This window comes from Tinamus guttatus, unplaced genomic scaffold (assembly GCF_059628265.1).
Source record: "Tinamus guttatus ecotype Peru unplaced genomic scaffold, ASM5962826v1 Tinamus_guttatus_pri_ptg000083l, whole genome shotgun sequence".
Taxonomy (NCBI): domain Eukaryota; kingdom Metazoa; phylum Chordata; class Aves; order Tinamiformes; family Tinamidae; genus Tinamus; species Tinamus guttatus.
This window is the reverse complement of record NW_028288617.1, coordinates 5102660-5126284: the sequence shown is the minus strand read 5'-3', so window position 1 is coordinate 5126284 and position 23625 is coordinate 5102660. Positions and strand designations below refer to the sequence as shown.

Sequence of the window (23625 nt, the reverse complement as noted above, 5' to 3'; positions counted from 1 at the left end):
ACAGCAAAAATGATGTCTCCTTCTCATGACTGTAAGTTAATATTTTCCCAAGTAACTCATTTTTTCTCCTTCTAGAGTAAAACATTGTAATTGGAAGATAAATAAACTTAATCAATTTCAATATTTAATAAATGTGGACCAGTGGTTAAAATAACTTCATATGATTATTTAATCTATAAAGCAGGGGAAAAGCTAGAAAACTTGCTTTCTTTAGGGAAGATATTTATTTAGTATAGGAAAAATAAAAGCAACAGCAGTAAGTACAACCTGCCAAATACAGAATGCAGATTTCTGAACAAACCATGAGATGGAGAAATAAACATTCCGGTTTCATTTTAGTCCATTTTCTGTTCCTCACTTTGTTTCTTTGTTCCTTTCTCCTCTCTTGGGCTGCTCCTGTATCCTATATGCCAAATGAATGTAAGAGTTGAACTTTTACACAAAACAATTTTTGAGAAGATCTAATGCCATCTGAAAGTCCTCTCTGCAACATCTCAAATATAAACTCAAAATTACTACACATTCCTGACAAAACAGGAGAATGATGTCTTATGTACATCATTTTATTAATCTGCCTTTTTGCCTCTATTCTAGACCTTTTAGTTACAATGAAGATATTCTCCTTTGCCCCACAAAGAGCTCTTCTATTCATTGGTTTTATTACTGTGGCCTTCCCTGGATCCAAATCTCTACAAGATCATTATATGAATAAGATGAAACTGTTAGTGGGGTCATGTAAAAAATAAACTCATTTCAGTGTGTTGTTTTCAAACTAGATGACATTTTAAAATATTTTTTCAATATTACATTCCTCTGGTATAACTATTGCTTGCCACATAATAGTTTAAAATACCTACTCTGGAGGAAGGAAACAAAAACCCAGGATATGTACATATTTTTGTCCTGTTCTGTCCTGGATTTAATCATGCTGAAGGAAATGGTGACTCAGTCACCCCATTCTGACAAATCTTTTTTATTCTTTGCATTTAATAGCTAGGGAGACAGATTTTTTCTTAAAGGTCAGACGCCAAACACTAGAGCTGCATCTTCTTCTGTCAAAGCCATTAGTGCTGTCAGGTCTTCTCGATGTTTCTGAGTTGCAATGCAGTGTTTCCATTATCTATTGTTTATACTGTCCCCTCTGGGGATGTTGTCAGGACTCTGTTCTTTCAGCGTGCCTTACAGTGTAAGCGACACTAATACCTCTATTTGGTATTTCATGCATATAATGCCATTTCATCTCCCAAATTTTCACATCTTGTTACATTGTTCATTCAAGGAACATAGGGAAAAATACAACTCAGGAAGGCATTGGATAATGACTAACTAATAAATTTATATATTCTTGTATATTCCATTCAATTAGAATTAGTGGTTACTGGATTGCCAAGCCCAAGAAGGATGATTTGTTAAAAAACTAAAACAAACAAACAAACAAACAAAACTTTAATATGTTTACAGATTCCAGATGCCATTTGGTTTTGTTTTTTATTTGAAAATGGCAGACTAGGAATAGAAAATTACTTGTCATGATAGTCAACAACAATTGATTACAGAGACTGCATTAAAATGCACGAAGAAACTTAAGCGTTGGTTCAACATTTGCTTTTCAACAGCTTACTATTAAATGGGATTAAATCGCATCTTTCTTTATATATCACCAGAAGATAAGAAAGACTACACTACTTCCATGTTTCTTGTTCTAAAAGTTTCTATTTAGAAATAACACATGTAGTATAAAGAACAATCACAATAGCTGATGTCTGTACTGTAAGATTACCCACATGAGAAAAATATAACAAAATGTACTATATGTGTTCTATTGTGTCAAGTACTAAGCTCAATTCATATGATAGTCAAAAGAAATACTCTGTGAGGCTAATTATAGTTTTTTTCTCAAGTTTTTCAGATTCTGACATCCTACAAAACATGATTGCTACAGGCAAAAAAAAAAAAAAAAAGAAAAAGAAAAAAAAAAAAAAAAAGCAACCTGCACCAAAAGAATGCCTAAAAAAAAAGAAACAAATGAAGGAGAACATAGTATGAAATATTACTTTGCAAAGGAAAACAATACAGCACTGCTTTCCTGCATCTCAGATAGTTTTTTTTTTTCAGAATCATCCCCTCAGCAGGTAATTCTGAGTCACCCACAGTCCATATACTTTTTTGCTAGCTCCCCTGTATGAAAAAAAAAAAAAAAACACACCTTTCTTCTCTAGTAACAAGCTTGTGCTTTGAAATCCATTGCACAGAAAATGTGATTGCCTAAATATTGCTGGTCTTTTAGAGTCTTTTTTTTTTTTTGACCTTTTTTTTTTACTGCACATAATTGTTACATGCAAGCAGCTGTTACTGGTCAAAAGTTTTGTGAACAATCCCTACTATCTGTGACAAAATTCAACTTTTTATTGATCCCAGAGCAACTTAATTGTGCAAAACAAGTAAAAATGATATTCAGAAGAATATCACAATAGTTCAGTGGAATATTTTTTGGGCATATAATGGAGATTCAATTAACCAAATAGACTTTTATATCTGAGTTGTCAAGATATTTTTGACAACATAGAAAGTTCAGAGAAGAAGACACTTCCAGGGTTTAATTTTCTTCCTGTTTGCTTAAAATGGATCAGATTAATTTTGTCTACATCTACTACATGGAGAGTATACAATCTGAGCTCCCAATCAGACCTCCCCTCCTAAGCTCTCAAAAGGTGATGTTGTCTCATGAAGAAAGTACTCCTCCTCCATAAACTTAGGCCTATAGAAAGAGAGAGCTGTAAGGGGCTTTCAAGTTAAAATTTATCATACACTATAGGAACATTTCTTAATAGGAATACTTAAAAAAGTTGTTAGTTTTGCCATTTTGAGAAGTAAGTAGGGAAGTATCAGTGCTAAAATATTTTTTTTCTATTTTTTTTTAAATTTTCTTTTTCATTTAATTCTCATGCATTGGTATTACATTTTTGTGCAGGAGGTCTGCTATTTCCTTAGTTAAATTATCTAACAACTCTATTTGTCCTGGTTGGAATTAGTCAGTTTCAAAAAAAAAAAACATGCAATCCACCTTCAACAATTTAGTGTCTTAACTTAGGCCCTCTTACTAGTTACAGAAGGGTGATATAATCTACCTCTCAGGTATCAACCTTATCAATTGAGAGTACAGAAAATGTCATGCAGTGTTATTCCCTGGAACTTCAGGCTGAGGAGTTCTCTTTTGAAAATGAGAGCTTAATTAAGTCAAACGAAGTTGTGATTTCAGTCTGCTTAAAGAAGACAACTTGTTTCCAGAAGAGTGTCCTATTCTCCATTACATGTCAGATGCATGTACCGTATTCTTCACTGTTCCTTTTCATTAAGCTGAGAAATTGCACAGCTGGGAATGCAAGATGTCAAGAATAACAGCAAAAAGAAAGCCCAATTCTAGGATAGGGTAGAGCACTTAGAAGAGAACAGAATTCACATTCAAATCCAATCGAGTACAGAATTACCAGTTATATTTCCCACAAGGTTAAGGTATGTTCCTGGTTTTCCACTTTCTGAATATTGTAATGTCAAGACCACTCAATAGCAATCCACTGCAACCATCAAGAAAGATGAAGTTAGTTACAGGTGTGAGCTTGTCTACTTTTCAAGGTTTCTCCAGGATATTTAAATCTTCAGGTCAGAGTGTACTGGATCTCAGCGCAGAATGCAGGTAAGGAGCTGAGCAAATTTTAAAATATATTTCATGCCGACTTGTTTTATTTAAAATGATGATGATAATACAGTTGTGCAACAATGAATGTTCTGTATATTTTAGAACAATCCTCTTGCAATCCTCTAAAAACATTAGGAAAGATGAGACCTATTCCTGCTAACATTAATGAAAAATACATGTAAGTAAAATAAAATAAAATAAAATAAAATAAAATAAAATAAAATAAAATAAAATAAAATAAAATAAAATAAAAACATGCAAAGAGATAGAACACTTTTCTACCTTACCAGAAACTAAATTAGAAAATGAAAGAGTGAGGCTTTGATTATAAACAAAATACAGATCAAATTAAATTTTCAGGGACTGTTTGCAAGTTTAAAGGTAGAACTTTAGCTAAATACTAAAATATCTCCCTGAATGAATGAGTCTGCTAAAATTGTAGCATAGTTTTTTTTTTTTTTTTCCCCCCAACAACGAAACTCAATTCATTAATTTTTTTTAAATGAATAGTATTCAAGAGGCTGAAGTGCCAGTGAAATGTTTTGCTGGATCAGAGCCAACTGCTCAGCATCTTGCAGAATCAAGTGTCAGATTCACTCCCTTGGTGATTGAGCCTGTCATTTTGAAAAGAAAAACTTTATATAAATCTTCATGTTCAGATGAGCTGGTAATATGCTATGACAGAGATGATTATGAAGCTCCATGGAGAGACACAAGAAGGCTTGAAAGTATCCTTACTGTTACATGTAATGCTCATTTTTCTATTTGCTAGGCTTCTATCTTATATTGAGGACATGCTAGGCCCATGAGGGCACTACCAGCCCACACAGGTCTGGACCAGACTACCCAGGCCAACTCCTGATCAGTCCAAGCCCCACCTCAGTGCAGCCTGGGGCTGTCAGTCCCTGCCCTGTACCATCACACCAGCGCTGGTTCCCGCCCCACCATGGAACTGGGTCCTGGGGGACCTACGCTGCCATCAGCTCCCCTCCATGAGACCCCTTAGATGCCAGTGGAGCATCCCTGGCCCCATCTCCTATTTGCTTCTGGTTGGAGGGACCTCAGACCCACGTTGTCACTGACAGTGCTGGGGGCCACCAAAGGACCTCACTAGCAGCTCCAATTGTACCAATGCATGCAGACCCTGTGGGATGATGCCACTGGCGAGGGCGTTGGATTCGCCCTCAGCTTCCAGCTCTGGGGAGCTGCCAGTCCTGCTGTGCCCTGTCAGCCTCCTACTGTTTTGCGTGGCAATGATCTTTAACTCGTTTTCTTTATTTCCCCTATTTGATTAACTTTTTACAGAGTCATTGAATTTTTTAAGTATTTAAAATAATACCAAACTTCCTGAATTCAACCTTAAAAGTGGATGTTAGATCAAGTCATTATTGTTTGGACATAAGTTTTCCTTTCAGTTACTAACTTAAAATATTTTTCTGTAGCCATATAACTATATACTCCTGATATTTTTTTCCCTTCATTTTTTACAAGTTTGTGTCCACCATGACTTGATGAGTAATATACCTTCTCTCTCCTTGGCTAGCACACAGACTAGTTTCAAGTACATAGCATCTCATACAAACAACAGGGCAAGATAGAAGACTAAATTGTGTTTTCTACCTATATGAAAGGAATGTGGTAAGAAACAGCTATGCCTCATGCCAGTTTTTTATTAAGTTCAATTCATAGTATTGATATAGACTTTTAAACAAACAAATTTTTCCTTCTGTGCTTATACAATGTGTGTTTTCACTGGCAATTACTTAGTGTAGCCTTTTTTGCTCTATTTGAAGGATGGGATTAGTGGAAAACATAATCTCCACTAAGTAAGCAATAATCAATAAACATTAGACAAGAATTTAATAAGGCAGCACATAAATTAAGTATATATTGATTGTGAAATGGGCATTTCTTCAAGATGAAGATATTTGAACAAATAAAAATTCACAAAAAACGAACATGCATTAAAGTTCTTTTTTCATATTTAAGAAACCACATGTGAACCACAAATAATGAAAAAGGCATCTCTAGCTAGACCTCTTTGTTTTTTCTCTCCAATCCATGGATTATTTACTGTAATTAGTCCTGAGTATCTTCTTACATAGAAATAGAGGAAGGAAAAAAATTGAAAAGTTATTTTTATTTTACAAATACCTAGATAAAAGTATTGCCTATACACTGAACTTAGAATTACAAAAATACATGTAAAAGTTAGTGTCTTTACAAAGCAAGACCTGAGAAGTTTCAGCAAGAATAGATATAGATGCACATTTAAAAATATTACAGATATATATTTTTATTTATATGCATATTAACGTATGTATATAAAATACATATTAAATGTATATGTGCCTATCCATACATATGATATATATGTATATTTAAATATTTATAAACATATAAATATGCATTTTGAAATACATATATACATTTATATGCATATAAACATATGTCATATAAATATGCATGCACATGTATCTATATATGTATGAGTGTGTGTGTTTGTGTGTGTGTATCCCATATTAAGAAAGGTATTAGACTGAACTGAGGTAATAGAAAAGTTTGGGATATCCAAAATGAATACACTTCAGGAAAACAAAATTAAGATGTATATTCTTTTGGTAGTTCATTAAGAGCTTTGTCTGGAACAACGTTGAATATATATCGAGAGACATACACCATGTGCTTCTGCCACAATACCAAGTACTTTTTTGTTTGGCTGGGCACATAGTATTTATTTAACACATTTTCTACTTAGAATATCCAGAGATTGGTAAAAACTCTGTGATGATTTTTGTCTGTCTGTTCCATAACCATTAAAAAAAACATTACCTTCTAATCCTTACTTTTTCAATTTAAGTGGTAAAACTTAATTTAAACAATTTTACCTTCAATTCTACTTAAGAGGAAAATAAAATCAAAAGAGAAAGTAGCTTACAGTAAAAAACACAAAACATATCAGCACTGAAAATAATTAGAATGTACACTGATCTTTTGTGCATCACAAAAGGACCAGAATATAGAAATAACAGCTTTTCAATAAAAAGGCTCTTAATACCAGTGGCAAATGTCATGGTTTTCACTGACCCAGATGGCATTCTTCAGAAACAGATCACTGCTTTTGGTTCTATTTCTTTGACAAGATTCTTCCCTCCATGAGAAAATAAATCCTTGTTATTTCTACCATTTCTCCTAATATTTCTATTTCTATTCCCCAATAATAGTATACATAGTTATATACGTATCTGGGACAGACAGCTAAGCAAGTAAAACACAAACTTAACAAACTGGACAGATCATAGAAGGCAAAAGACAGGCTTAGAATCACCTAAGAACACGAAACATTAGTGTGTTCTTAGAAAAGATAATACAATATATTTATTATCTACATATTATCTATATGTATCTACAAAAGAAAAGAAAAAGATAATACAATCTATGACACAATACAATTAGAATATGCAAAAATAAACACATGTAATTGAGCATAGTAGTACTGTAATTGAGCATTTGGCGTGACTTCAGAAAAGTTAATATAGATAAAAATAAATACATGCATAATGTATTTCTATTTATTAATGTATTTCTATTTATTTATGCCTTTCTTTAAAACAGCTGTTTTGAAAACAAGTAGAATTTGTGTGTTTAATTAGGTCTTTGTGTTTTTATTAAGCAAGTTTTCTCAGGTCAGACTATTTCCTAAATACAGTAGCCTGGCAATCAGACCACCAGGGTTTTTACTAAGAATTTTACCAGGGCATTTCACATTCAGCTCAACAATACTCACAGAACACAATATTTCTGTCATAGCCTTTCCTTGAATGTATACTTAGAACATTCATTCAGGTGTTTTTACCACTGATACACAAAAAGCACTGAAGCTTCAGGTAATTCAGCAGTATGATACAATTTGGATATTAACTAAAAGGATATGATAGTAGTTCAATAGATAGTGAAAAAATGTAAATAATAATTACTTTGACCATTGGAATTCTTCTTGTCTTTAGCCCTATCAACAATCCAGCCTGAATTCAAAAGGTAAATATACACCTCTGATTTTTTTTTTTTCACCTGGTATTTGGGTATTTTCTCTGATGCCAGAATTCCTGATGCCGGAATTCAGTTTTGGTCTCTTTTTATTTTGATTTTTTTTTTTTCCACAAGACAACCAGTCCCTTGGATATAACAATTCATGCAGTCCATGTGCGAATTGCAGAGCATGCTTCAGAGGACAATGAAGTACAGATCAAGCCTTGAAACCATGTCAAAGGCAACCTTCAGCCCTAATGTCTTCAGGCAGTGTTCAGGAAAGCTGATTCTCATGCATATGAAAAAGAATCAGTTCTAACTCAGGGGATTTGAAGGTGATTCCTAGCTTACCAGGAAGAACAAAGATACACAGTTTAAAAAGATACTTTTTTTTTTTTTTTTTTTTTTTTTTTTCCAGAGGTACTATCAACATATAATCATGGTACTTGAAGACACCTGAGACAGAACTTCAACCTATTACTTTCAAGCCTCAGGTTTCTGCACACAGCCTCACATTCCTGTTTTCTTCCTTTGTCAGTTTTAATGCTTATGTGGCCACAGGTAAATGGGCTGAGTTTACCGAGACTTAAAACTGTGATTGGCAGGAACTATATCTGGAAACATATGTAAATTGCTCTATCTGAGCCCACAGCTTTTTTTTTTTTTTTTTTTTTTTTTTTTTTTTTTTAATGCTATAATAAAATGTCTTTACTTCTGATTTACTCATTATACAGGTCAAAGCAAATCCTCCCATATTTTTATCTCCTTTCAATCCCATATCACTATGAAATGGAAGTAGGAAAAATACACTGATCAAAGAACTGAACCTTCAGTTCTCTCAGAGATTTCAATGTCACAGTGTGACCTGATTTTTTTAGACTAAACCATGATCAAGTGCAAGGAAAGAAAGTACCCTAGAGAAATTTCTAGCTAAACAGAAAATTCTTGTAAAAAGCTAGTATTAGCAGTGTTTGACCTTATTTCTACTGCAGCCAAAATTAGGAAACTGTGTAAACCTGTTTTAAAAAAAGGTGCCAAAATAGTAGAGAAAGAAATATAGCATTCCAGTCAATTAATCCTCAATGTTTCTTCTCTTATATTTTATCATTTTATTTATAAATTTATTAAGCTTCATACATTTTAAAATATCCGATATTTTAATAATCACTGTAGTTTTGAAACTCCAAACCATAAATTCTGCCTCCAATACCATGCTGTGCAGAAAAACTGAAAAGATATTAGAACAAAGAACAAAGGACCAGAAATATGTCAAACTTTTTTTTAGCTCTAAAGTAACCCATTCTCTGTAGAAACAATGTGATCCTTAAATTTTTGTGTATATTTATTAAAAAAATCATGTAATTGTCATATCTGTACTTTTTCCAAAACTGTGGGGTTTTTTTACATTCAAAAATGTATGACTTCTTTATTTAATAATGAAGGTCTATTGTTTAAAAGTGTGACAAAAAAAAATCTTAATCAACAGTTTAAGTTGCATAACACTAAAAAATAAATGGAGTAGTTTTAAGTGAATGGATTTAGTAACCAAAGGAGAAGAGGAAAAAAGGCAGAAAGACAGAAAAAAGGCAATTTGGATTTAATTAAAAGAGTATATATTTTTTTTTTCCTGGCAAATAAATTAATAGCCTACCTCATAATCACCAGAAGGTAACAAAAGCAAATATGTAAATAGAGAATTTTGGAGTCTCTAATGTTCAGAATTTTGTTAACTGTAAACTGTGGCTTACAAATACATACAAAAAAGGTAAGAGGTCCATTATGTCTGTAAATGCTGCTTCCCTGATCATTTTATAAGTTTTCCAGACTATTGTCTCCCATGTCTTTGAATATTTTTGTAGTTCGAGGAGACCTTTCAGTTTTCTTAGAAATAATAAAAAAAAAAATTGCAAGACTATATCAATTTGCTTACCAGCATGCTGTTTAAAATCTAACTCCTGTAACTGTGTAGTTCTGAATCAGCATCTTAAATTATGTTTTTATCCAATTGCACATAGTAGTGAACACTAATGAAGAATTTTGCTCAGAATTTTTTTATGCAGTCTTGCTTTTTTCTGTACAAAACAGTGTGAAGATGTTTCATTTTATGAATAAATAACTGCAAGTGGGCAGGGGACAAAGTTGCCCACTTAGAACTTCTGTTGTCATTTGCTTTTTCTTTTTTTTTTTTTTCTTTTCTGCTTGTGAATGCAAATGTAAATGTCTTTCAGATGATATAGCAGACATTTCCAGGTATGGGAATTTTACTATATTCTTCTTTCAGGTACCATATCTGAACAGATACACAATTTGTTTCTTGATGAGTCAGCTATTCAGGTAACTGATTACCATATAAAAATCCTTCTTTGTCTTAATGTTTTGCTGCCTGCTATTATCTTTGCAAATGTAGAGAGTGAAGTTATTAAAATGAAAGGATGACCTTCTCTGCACTAGGAAAAGATTATGCCTTTTACAGAAGCAATCTGAAGGCGAAAACTGGATGTCTTAAATTGAAAGGTGAAAGTCCTATTGATTTCAACAGCAGGAGGATTTCATCATGAATGTGAGACAAATTTGACTCACAGGTTATTGAATATATTGAATACAGTTATGAAGCAGAAATAATAATTGAGGCCTGTGCTATTTTAGCATGGATGCAGAATGGGTTTCTTCCTCTCTACAAATTTTCTCTTTTAGAAGACTGTACTTGAAGAAAATCTCTAGAATATTTTCTTATAAATGCTGTTCCTGTGCATGTCCTATATGAAGGTTGCAAAGAGAGAACCAAACTACCAAATTTAATAAATAAGTATCCCCTATACAGACAGGCTTTTATTAAATACCTTCTATTTCTTAGAGATAAAAGAAATCGCAACACTAATACAAAAGAAGACGACCTGATTCTCTCTTATCAGACACAGGCACAGATAGCCAGCTTTAGCAGGTGCTATAAAGATGTCAGTAAAATTACCTTTCATTTCAAAGCCATGACCACAATCACAAAAAAGATCAAATAAATGAGAGTCTACAGGTTTTTGACAATTTTTATTTCTTGATAGAATAGCCAAATGATTTAAATTCAGCAGTTCTGACAGGCAATAGAACCTTCCACAGACTAAGATAAGTGACTAAATTATTTTTCCCCTTTAAAAGGCAATTTTAGCATTTTCAAATAAAGACTGGACCATTTTTAAAAACAAATCGGTGACTCTGATATGGTAGAAGCTATGAGTGTCTGCACAAACCAATGCAGCAGGCATAAGATGTGAGTTAGCAGTTTGTGAACTGGAACCTGTATTTTGTGCCTTCATTTTGAGGTGTCCAACGAAAGCCATCCAGAAGACTCTGAGTCTATTCCTACTGATTCATAGTAGTATGAGAGCTCTTAGTCTCCTGAGCAACAGAAGGAAATATCTTTGTTCCTCATACTTTAATAATTGTCAGTTAGGAGCAACAGCCACAGATAAGGACATCCCTTGTATTGGATAGACCAAACAAAAGAAAGATGGATCCTTCTCCAGAGACTTCTATGGAAAGAAAAGTGATTATCCTCCTATTGCTCCTGTGCCACAAACAAAAAGGCTTATTTCACTCATCAATTTGTAAGTCTGGTTAAAAGCAAAAAGAAATCTGCTTCATTTGCTATCTTTTCAAGGAGCAGAAATGTAATTCAAGAACAAGGAAAAAGTAGAGATGAAATTAGGACCTTATGAGTCATAGTTTGTTCTCTACTCTATTCGAGGAGCACAACATCTGTGAGCTACCTCTTATCCAGGGATATTCAGAGCTGAGTTCTCTGTGTTTGCATCTAGGACTAATCCAGCTCCTTGGTGAAAAACAACAGAGCGACTAGGTAGCATATGTTCCTCCTATTTTTCACAGTAAAATAAAAATTTAAAAAAGAGAGGAGTTGTTTTTTTTTCTTTTTTTTTTCTTTTTTTTTAAAAACAGAAACAGAAACAGTGGTGATATTTCTTTGGTAAATGGAAAATTACACAGCTGCTGCATACTCTGTGTTTGTGTAATACTGCATTACGAAGATCACAAGCAAGCTTCCTAAAAGTTTACAGTAACTAGGTCATCTATACCAAAGCAATAAAGCATTAATGGAGTTTCTTTCCTCATAAGATTCCCAACAGAACAAGACTTTCGCTTATTACATCTTGCCGATGCAAGTCTGAGCCTATTGAGAATATGAGAGCATAAAAATTTTATGTCATGACTAATTAGTCTCTGTCTGATACTGGCTATGGGCTATATGTCTTCTGATGTAAATCAATGCATGATTTGATTCCTTTCTAATAGTTTAAAATATATTTTCATAGAAACTCAGTTATCTATGGATTAGATTATAACAGGAACTTTAGAGAGTTAGGTAGCTAGTTGCTAATCTAATCAAAAAAGATCATATTCACTGAGCACAAATATTTATAATCAGATTTGCTATACATGGAACATAAATGAAATGAGAAAATTTATATTTTCAATGCAAACAGTCACATGCCTGCATAAAAGTTGAACATTGGTTTCAACATTTCTAGAGGAAATGAAGTGTGTGGAGTAATGGAGTAATCCCAGATAAATTGATTTTGTTTTCCTTTAAATACCTAAACTCTGATTTTCTGTAAATTAATGCTGAATCAGAGAAGAAAACTGTTTCCTTTGCTCTTATTCTTTTCTCAAAAGTTCTATAAGCATTTATTTCATTCTACCAGATCCCAAAGGGGGTATTTAGTTCTCGGCAAAATAAATAATATAATCCATATATGGCTTGTGAAATGGAAAACAAGGAAATAAAAATGTTAACGTCTGAAATCAATTGTTTCCTATCCTAAGTCTGCTCATTTCTTCTTACAGTCTTTGCTATCCATTCCCATAATTGATCAAGGCTCTAAAGAACCACCGCTACTGCAGGAGACCTGGCACTAATGAACGACAAAGGAGCACATTATCTCAATTCCCTAAATGGAAGTCATCGTTTTCAATTAGAAGTCCGAAATGAAAGGATGAAAATTGATGACCTGTCTCAGCTACTAACCTTTACCAACAGGTATCCACCAAACAATCTGTTTAACATCCATCACCAGGGAAAGCTTTATTCATTCAATATTCCCAGATACCCTTCATATGCTTTAGGATCCATTAAATCAAAAACTTTATTGCCAATTCTGAAATAGAAGCCCCTCAAAACATCCAAAGGACATATTTTTAACTCTTTATTCATTCATATAGAAGCTAGTACTACAAAGCTAAAGATTGATAGGATATTGAAGAACACTAAGAAATATTGCAGTCAGTCAGTACCAGCAATGATTTCAAGGAACACCTACAAGAAGGTTTGAAATAATTCAGTAAAAAAATACATTTGTTCATTGCTGTTCTTCTGAGATCATATGTCAGGGCCTTGCATCTTTAACTCAACAAGCGCCAGCACAAAGCTTTCCTGCCTCCTTGAAGTAGCATATCCATATCAATATCATCAGCTGCCTCACACACACTTTTGCCATAATTTCCGAGGAACAGCAGACTGACCAATATTTTATATTATTCATTCTATTTTCTGCTATTTTTCATCACCAATTAACACAGTGGTAGTAAGGCAAAACTTACTATTTGGTAGTAAGGCAAAACTTACTATAAAACCTACTATTTAATAGATACGTGTGAGGATGGAAATAAACTTTGAACTCTTCTGGCTAACTTTCAGACAAAGGATCCACTCAATAATAATGAATTGAAACTCTTCTTAAATATAATCATAGAATCATAGGATGCTTAAGGTCGGAAGGGACCTCTAGAGGTCATCTAGTCCAACCCCCCTGCACACCCTGCGGTCACCTAGAGCACGTGGCACAGGACTGCATCCAAGCGGGTTTTGAAGATCTCCATGCATAAATGATCCCCATTTGTTTTTCTTCAAATGTCCTTAAGAAGCATACAAGTAATACAGACAAACTACTGCCTCATTGATAAATGTAAAAAGACATGCTTATAAGGAAGGAATAAAGTATTTACAGAAAAAAAGAATTGATTAGCTAAGGGCATGATGTTTGAAAAATAAACTTAGCCCTGAAGTAAATTCTTACTCTTCAGTGTTATTAACTTAAATATAAATATATTCAATCAAAACTATATATTAACACCTATTATAGAAAAATGACACATTTTCACAATCACATTTCAAATCAGAAAACTAATGTATTAATCTATGTGGAATAGCAATTACCTTGAATGATTCTAGAAGGATGCATCAGATGGTGACTACCGTGCTTCTGTATATACGTAACAGTAGAAAACGTAAGATGGCTACGAAAGAACTTCCTCAGAGCATGTTACATTTAGTGTCAAGAAGTCACTGACTAATATAAACATTTTAGAGTTTCAGTAATGATATTATGAATTCAAAACACCACAAGAAAAACAGGAATCCAAATTCAACATTTTTACATGAGATTCAGTAAAAATTTCCTTAGATTTTATAATAAGTTGTCTTTTCTATGAAATACTTAATTGTGAAATCTCCACAAACTTTGCATTAAAGTTATGTAAAAACAATTTAATACTTAAGAAAAAAAAAAGAAAGCATAGTTTTGATCATTAAGTCAATGTGGAAGCAATTCAAAAATACACTGATATAAATACACTCCATTATGTTCAGAAATTTTGTGAAACGAGCTGCCAATTACATAAAAAGGTACCACAGAAAAAATGTGCTTAAATATTTTTGAGTTTAAAATGAGATTTAAAGTTTTGAATGACCTATAAATATAGCTCACTGCAAACAAGTTTAAGAGTTTAGTTATAATTCGATTGGTGCAAGTCATCTCCAGGAATGTCTAAATAAATTAATTTTTTATTTCCAAATACTCTGAATGACTTTATCATTTACTCTTAAACCAGCATGTTGCAAAATTATGTTAATGTTTATAATCCTGTTGGAAAGAAGGAAAGAAGGAGAGAAAGAAGGAAAGAAAGAAGGAAAGAAGGAAAGGAAGAAGGAAGGAAAGAAGGAAAGAAGGAAAGAAGGAAAGAAAGAGAAAGAAAAAGAAAGAAGGAAAGAAAGAAAACAAGCAAGCTTGGAGGAAATATATCTTGTTGCATTGAGGTAAGAGGAACAAATGTCTAAAGGTTCTTGCTAAACTCAAATTTTGATAATCACATACTAAGAATGTCCATACTTGCCCCTGCAGAAATGCTTGCCTCTAGGGAATTATGTACAAGTTATCCAAAACTGTCAGAAATTTTAAGATTGCACATGATTTCAGACTCTATAAAGGAAACCATGAGAGTCTTAGAAGTTACGATCTCTTAGAGCAATAATCACACTTCTAACATGTACTCACTCTATGCAATGTATCTAGTGTTAAAAAATATATACATGTACGTTTAGCTTTTGATGATATGTAACTCATGTACTTGTTGCTTCTGGGATCAGAAGTTTTAAAAGAACAAAATTCTGTTCAAAAAGTTAAATAAAAAATAGCATAATTCTGACTCATATAAAAAGGTGCTCTCACTTATGGAAATCCTAGTGATCTACCATTGCTGAGAATTTAGGATCTTCATGAAAGTAGGAAGGCATCACTACTGACATTATCTAGCACGGTTATTGGAAAACTAACAATATAGGTCTGGGGCCAAAATGACCATAGAATCTCCTTGAAGCTCAGAGTTGTAGGTGAGGCAATGAAGTGAGGCCTACAGTGGCATCATGAACAGAAACAGTCACTGTGGGCTAAATTGAACTTAAATGAACCACCCTTTTTGTGTAAGCATGGAACTCTTATTTATTTAAGTCATTCCAGTTCCCAGAGCATTTCCACAGGCACCAGTCTACCCCTGGTCCTTTCTACCACTGGATCATTTTAAAGTTTCCTGTACTAGTGGAGTGGCATGTCCTGTAGAAAGAGGACAACAAGTAGACACAAAGGAAATGAATATTAAGTATTTCTGAGGAAATGAGATATCTCAATTCAAAAAAAAAAAAAAAAAAGGAATCTACTCTATTGGAAAGCATTTTATTCATTCCTTTGATTACTGTCATACAGCTTCCAGAGCAGAATTTTACTAATTAGCATTACATATATAGTGCTTGCAAGAATGTCAGCTTGCAGGTTGCCCGTGTCAATAACTGTTTACTTCACCCACATGTTATGTGGAAAAATTGGCTTTCAAATTTCTATAAGAAAATTAGTAATTTATTTGAGATTTATCTCTGAAAAAATGCTAGTCTCAATCTTGAATAATTAAATTATACCTTATTCTGCTTATTTAATACATAATGATGTTTTAAAGAATCCATAAATACACATAATCCTATATCACATTTAATAATCCACTGACATGCTTTCGGTCAGTCAAATTCTATGCAGTTCATTTGCAACACATGCTATCTTAATGCACTAATGTTTAAATCACATATCAGACACCCAGTGAAGTAATGAAAACTAAGGATCTCGCCATCTTCCTAAAGTACAGATCTTCCTTGCAAAATAAACCTTTGTTTATACAATATTGGTTACTACAATCATTTATAGAGAACTATAATTGCATGTAGATATCATTTCTTCTGAAAGGAAATCCATATTTTTAAGAGACAGTACTTGCTGCCAAACAAGGACATAGGTAGAAGACAGACTATTCTTACTTGCATGATTTGGAGATCTTAGAAGAAGAAATTAATAAATTGCAAGTCATTGTGAAAATGTTAAGTCAATCTTATTTATATTATTTTTTATCCAAGTTTATAAAAGCACTTCTGATGAAACTGTATAAAATGGTGGCTATGGTTTTGGCTTTTGTTTTTCTTTGTGGGGGAGAGGGGAGATGACAAGGAGACCCTTTAAAAAAAAATGGAAAATATCCTTTGCTTTCCTATTCACCAGATTTTATTTTCACTGTTGCATAGCCCAGTCTCACACTCAGCATACTCAAGAATCATCACAAGACACTTCAGGCCATGTCACAGTGGAATAATAATAACCCTAAATCCCCATTCTGTATCCTGAATATGTAATCCTGAAAGAAAAAGGCACTAGCACAGTATGCTTAGCTCTGAGTTGAAATGATGCATGAAGACTCAGCATAAAGCGAAGAAAAGAGAATTGAGTAGTATCCAGACTGAGTGAATCACTGTTTAAATGATCCCATTTTCAGTATTACTAGAACATTCCTTGAACGTATCTCTTTCCCTTAATTCCTCACTCTGCTAAATTTCTATTATTTCAGTTAAATAATGCCCTAAGGAGTTTGCAAATTTCAAAAATTCACCTTGAATAACTTAAAGGCATTATAAAAAATATCATCCCCTACAGGGCTTCAAGCAGCAGATCGGTGTGAAGGAAAGCTTACGTATAGGATTTCTGCATATTATCAAATTGGATTCATTGTGTATTATGAGCAGGTTTTTGCAAATCATAAGATTTTAGTAAGTTATAGGATAAACACAGTTTCCATTAAATACAATGAAAAATTAATGACATCAGAACACAGTAAAAATGAAAGCCCATATAGTTTATATTCTATCACTTTGATAAAAATGTCATGGCTGCACAGATATTTCTTGAGGCCAAACACTGTTTCAGTAAAAGTCAGGCACAGTAACTGGTCCTCAGCATTTTTCATTTTCCTTCATTTATTACGATTCACTGCTAAAATCCAGGCTCTCTTAAACACCATGTAATCACTGTTACCAGTTTGATCTCAGGATTTCAAAATGAGATTTCTCTGGCTAATGTCATATCTATGCCATCCTCATAGATTTTCTTTCTATTAAAAAAATTGCTGTTAAAGACTCAAGCTGGACAGGAAGAGAATTTAATGTAGTACAATTATAGGACTTATGTTTACAATAATAACAATAATATATGGCTCAGGTGCATTCAGGTGAGAATTTTCCAGAGGAAGGAAAGACATACTTAAAAGCTTTGAGTAACTTATTATTATCTCTGACAGATGAAGTGTATAGTCCCTATCATAGGATGTGATAATGGTAATAGAATTATCACAGACCTGATAATTAACTAGAAGTACTGGACGTAAATCTTTCCCATATACCAAATTTCAGGTTTTGCACAAGCTTTTTCTGTAATAGCTTGCACTATGAGCACATCCCTTACAAACATTTTTTTTGTCATTATGTTTTTCTCAATATTTCCCAGAGGTACAAAAAAACTTAGATAACTTTTAAAGTATATGTCACTAATTATACTATTTTTAACTCTGTTTTATGAACAAATCTGTTTTCCATCTGCTTGTTTATCTAAAAATATTTTGTGCCTTTCATTATTTTACTTACAGATTAAGTGAAAAAAACATTTGGAATTCCTCTAACATTTTCCAAAGTGTGGAATCTAATTCATTCTCAAGCACCATATTCATATTTCACAAGGGGAAAAAAAGAGAGATTCACAATTTCTTTGATACATTTAAGTGCACAGTATATTGATATTCTGAGTATCCTTTGACTTTTAATTCATACATAGATCTTCTGCAGCAAAGAATAAATTCTATAGTGTCTTAAATTTTATAATTACCACCCTTGAGGCGCATACTTATTTAATGCAAAATAAAACATTCTATTTCTCCCAATCCATTGAAATCTTCACAGCTACTACTTTGCAGTCTCTCACAGGAATAACTCTGCATCATTTCTTTCCTTCCTAAACAACATAATATAGAAAAGCATTGCCTCTTTCTCCTGTTTTTGGTTTGTTTTCAATGTAAGTACATAAAACAGGAGTTCATAAATTCAAATACTGCATTTTTTCCCATTTAGATTGATATATACTAGCTAAACAAGGAAACATCTTAAACTACTTAAAACCATCTGTATGCTTCAGTGATCTTAAGGACCTAACACAAACTTTAAAGAAGTCCTTTCGGTAATCTTTTTAACAGATATGTAGCTATCACCACTACAGTTTATTTAACATAGAATCAAGCCATTTTGTGAAAGATTATATATGTGCCGATAAAAAGTATCCTGAAGTCTTCATACATATCTTTATTTTCTTTCTTCCTTGTGTATCTTTCTACCAAAACTGCAAGTACAAGTATACCTTTATATATATTTTTGGCTTTAAGTTTAAATTTGCCTCCTAGACAAAATAATCTTTCACATTCAAAATCAAGAAAAAAAAAGTCAATATTTGATGAAATAGAAAATTGCTTAAACACTTTAACCACACTAATAAAAAACCCAGCAAAAGATGTTTCATCTGTTCCAAAATAATACATATCAATAATACAGACTAGCTTTTCCATCAACAGAACAAGATTTAAAATCTTTGTAAAAGTCATCCTATATCAAAGACACTGAGAAATTACTAAATCTTACTTTACATATCTAAAATGCTGCAAATATGAACATTCAAGCAAAATTCATTCTAGTCTAGTATTTTATTATTTAATCTAATGTTGACAGGGGATTATTTGCCATGTCAAGAGATGCTGCTCAGTTGTATAATAGTGTCATTCAATATTATAATTCATGTTTATAAAGTTTCTGCTATTCAGAAAGATAATGTATGTCACTCCTTGAAACCCCTTTATTTCATTTCATCCATAACATAAATTTCTATTAATGTATATAGTCTGGTTTGTCTGTACTATTTTGACATTTTCTGCCCTAAAAAACATTTAAAATAATACAGAAAACATTCAAAATAATCCAAATAATACAAACAAATGGCATTTCCCCTTTCCTACCATTAGGAATGATTTTGAAACTGCTAAATACTCTTTCTTATTTACTTTTTCTTCTTTATTTGCATGGAATGGAGAAGATTTTAATATAAAAGATATTAGTACTCAACACTGGTTAAATCACTGAGCCAGGAACAACAATGTTATAATGACAAATTTAGCTATAAAAGTGCAGTCATTTTTGTTTAAGGTGAGGCACTTGTCACAAGGAACAGGAGATGTAGTCTAGCTCAGTTACCATGAAATATTGAACAGAATTCAGAATCAATACTGTAATAGAATCAAGCTATCCACCAAAAAGAATGTTCTGTTTTAAAAACAAAACTGGTTTACGCTTCCTTAAAAGGATCTGTGATTGATCAGTGGATATTTTAAGCAATCGAGTATTTCTTTCCATGTAGTCATTTAGTGGAAATGCCATCTAGATATTGCAATATACATTTTATGAGAAAAAAAGAGCCACTTACCTAAAACCCCCAGCCTGTAATTGAGGGTGACAACAATGACATTTCCGTAACTCGCGAGAATACTCCCATCAATCATGTTGCCAGTACCCTCCATGTAAGATCCACCATGGATATAGACCATAACTGGTTTCTTGCTGTTCTGATCATGAATGTCTGAAAAAATTGAAGTAAGGAAAACATAATAAAGTAATAAAAAAATGAAAAATGGCATTAGTTACATACAAAAATGCTAACAAAAATTCTTAATTATTTCCCATGTTATCCATTTCTCCACCAGCACTTTTAATCAGCTTGCCTGTGCAGTTCAGGATCATCTGCAAGCTTAACAGGCCTATTGGTTGAATATTTCTGCCTGTTATTTCACTCAAAATATTCTCAGAAAAATAGAAATGCCTTCAATATTATAAGGATTTTAATTTGAAAGTATACACAAGGTCTCAAGAGTAAAATCAGATCATGGAATAATCATTTTTAGAATATTCCTATTTATATATACGTGCATACCAATTTAGAAATATTGGTACATTTAACAATAAACTTACAATAATGATCTGCACATTCCTATCCCTCAATAAATGAGATATATCTGTTGAAATTGCATTTCCTATATTCAGTAACAGATAATATCACAAAACCAAATTGTTCTTTTCAAAAAATAAACATAGAAAATCATCCCTCTTTTAAAGCAGCCTAAGAGTTAACACAGAGAATTTAACTGAATTCATGGTCCAGACATATTTGAATCATGTAATGCCTTTTCTTTGGTGTTGTATTTTTTTCTCGTCAGTTGGGTGTTAGAGAAGTAGCCCTGAATCTAAGACCCTAAATTGCATGATTGGTCTTATATACATACAGAAAAGCTCTTTACTGCTTTCAAACAGATAAATAGCTGGATGTTAATTTACAAAAGAAAAATAAATGAAATTGACGGTATATTTTCAGACTTCAGAGTGCATAAAGATGCAATTGTGTTAATATATCTTTTTTTCCCAATTATCAAAACAAAAACTGAGTTCTCTTCTGAGCAGCGAAAAAAAGGTTGGGGAAGAAAAGGTTGCACTAGATGGCTAGGAGACTTGAGTCTGAAAGCCTTACAAGAATCTTCCCTCTTCTCAGATTTGTTAGGAAACTCTGTGACCTACCAAAAGCCTGACCAGCAATGAAACAAAATCTCCTATATTTATTTCTAAAAAATGTAATATTTTACACAGAGAACTACTTAAATGTTACTTAAAAGTAAATTGCACATGACCATACTGCATGGCCCACTTTCTACATTCCTCATATTGTATGTACCTTACTAATTATACCCAACTGGATGCAAGAAAAACATGATCAAACTCTAAATCTACATCTATTTCTCAAGAATCTGAGGCTTCTCATAGAAGTATTCTTTTATTTTCTTTTTTTCATAAAAATACACATATTTTACTTGTACTGTATATGTACACATTGTGCTGCACATATTGTTACATTCTCTGTATTTTCAACAAAGCACATGAGAAAAAGTGTTTGCTGCTTTCTGTGAAAGTGTAGTGAAGACCTTAAAAGATGCAAGCAACAATTACTAATGTTACAGAAAGATCTTTTCCTTCAAAAGCCTTATGGCATGATCTGTTGTATTTAATCTTTCCTTATTACATAGTTCTGTTTCAGAGCTCAATCTTTCAGTGCTGCAGTCTATGTGAGGTTTCCTTTTTGCATTCAACAGGAACATGATTAGCTTCAATAACAGAAATGAGCTCCATTCTTTATGGATGCCCTTGCTAATCATCAAATTCTAACATGTTATAATTTTGGAAAAAGAATGAATAATGATGTATTCATAATATTGTACCTATGTTAGTTTTTTTTTAAGAAATCTTGGGTTTGTTTTTTACTTATATTTTGCCTAACAATTAATGACAGGAGTTGGTATAGCAAATGTTGATATCAGAATTTGAAAAAAAAAAAAAAGTGTTTCACAGAAAAAGAAAAAAAATAGTGATATTCAGGTAATAGCAGGGTCACTTTGGAGAACTATTCACTAGTGTTCCCTGTGTTATAAGAAAAATAAGAAATAGTGTGCTTCAACAATGAAGGTGATATAGTAGAGGGCAAACAGTGTGAATAAAAGATTAAAAGATAACTCCACTACTGTATACATGATTCTAAGGGGAATAGAGAGGACAAATGTTTGAAAGTTATTTGAACTGATGTCAGATAAAAGAAAGCAGAACAAGTGCATGGAATAACACTTGGGATTGGTCAAGCATGAGAGGAAGAAGGGATACATATCTCCATAAATGGAACAATAAATGGGTCCAAATTGTTAGCTATTCAATTACTTTGAAAATATTTTTCTGAATTTGATAATAATATTAAATGAACTGTCCATGTAATTTTAATGCAATGGAAGGGTGAGATGAGAGGAAGATTTCATAGCTTCTTTCAATTTCAGTGCACTCTAAATAGCTTGCTGTTCAAAGGCAAGAAAAGAAGTATTTCCTTGTAAAACTTTTTCTGGGTACTTCACTCTGAACTTTATAATTTCCTTTCAGGGAATCCAATCCAGCTCTGAAGTAAGTCAATGAAAAAGATTGTAATTGATTTCAGTGGGAACCTGGTCAAAGCCAAAATGAATGTGTATCAGAGGATAGCTGATTATAGGAAAAAACAATAAAGCAACATCAACAGGTTTCTTTACTTTTGTGTCCTTGAAATAAACACATCCTGTGATAAATAAATATATATAAATATATATAAAAATGCCACAAATAAAGCACAATGCAATTGCATCCAACATTGATTATGTGCACAGGGAAAAGAGTGGAAGTGAAAGGAAGGATACACGTGAGTTATTTCATGAATTTCAAACAGGGGAATTTACAATATGTACAAGAGGGAAAAGAGCACATGCATGTTTCAAACTCCTTTTCTCATCCTAAGCAAGAATAAGGGTGAAAAAGCATGTGATTGTAAATAATATTTTACTACTCACTTCACACATATGGGATAACTTTTACACTTATGTCACAGAGAAATTGCAGTCATCTATATGTTAATTTGGATTTAAAAAAGAAGAACAAAGTAGTTTCTAGACAAGAAGAAAATAAAGAAGCGCTCAAGTGCGCCTTTGCAAATAAGGGACTAAAAATCACGTTGAAATAACAGCAATAACAATGGTAATAGTAATAATAATAATAATAAAAAAGTTTATGTTCATGCATCAGGGTTGAGCTTTGAAAAAACAAAAAATACCTTCATCTTCACCACGATCATTACTGGTTATATCATCTGCGCTTTTCTTTGTGTTGGCTCCTGGGGTCAGAATGAGGAGGAGAATAAAGGGAAAAAGAGAATTCAAAAACAGCAGATTCTCAAAAATAATAATAAAAAAAACACTAGCCGAAAAAAAAGAAAAATGTAACAAAAATGTCAAAATCTGTTACATTTGAAATTGAAAAACAAAAAAGATGCAAACTGCACATAAACATAAAATGTCAAGAACAAATTGAAAATACTTGAAAAAATGTATCATATTCTGTGACAATGCAGTTATTTCAGTTGAAAGTGATTACTGCAAAAACAAAATTAATGTGCTATTGAAAAAGAATAATATAAACAAAAAACTGTATTTAAAAATCCACCAAATTATTGTTGAATAAATTATTGCATAAGAAATGCAATTGATTTATTCCATTCTGTAATTCCATTCTGTAACTTTGAAGAAATAATGCCTTTAGTCAC

The 23625-nt window shown here is 32.6% G+C and overlaps 1 protein-coding gene across 1 annotated transcript in view; it reads right to left on the bottom strand.

The window, feature by feature from the left end:
- LOC104575716 (neuroligin-4, X-linked) overlaps positions 1 to 23625 on the bottom strand; it is a gene marked incomplete at its 3' end in the record, with an annotated part of 154028 nt that overhangs the window by 36674 nt on the left and 93729 nt on the right. Inside the window, exons 4-5 of the mRNA XM_088520252.1 lie at positions 23137 to 23196; positions 19897 to 20049 (exon numbers count right to left, since the gene is read on the bottom strand). Coding sequence (XP_088376378.1) covers positions 19897 to 20049; positions 23137 to 23196 — 213 coding nt within the window. The remainder of the gene's footprint in view (positions 1 to 19896; positions 20050 to 23136; positions 23197 to 23625) is intronic.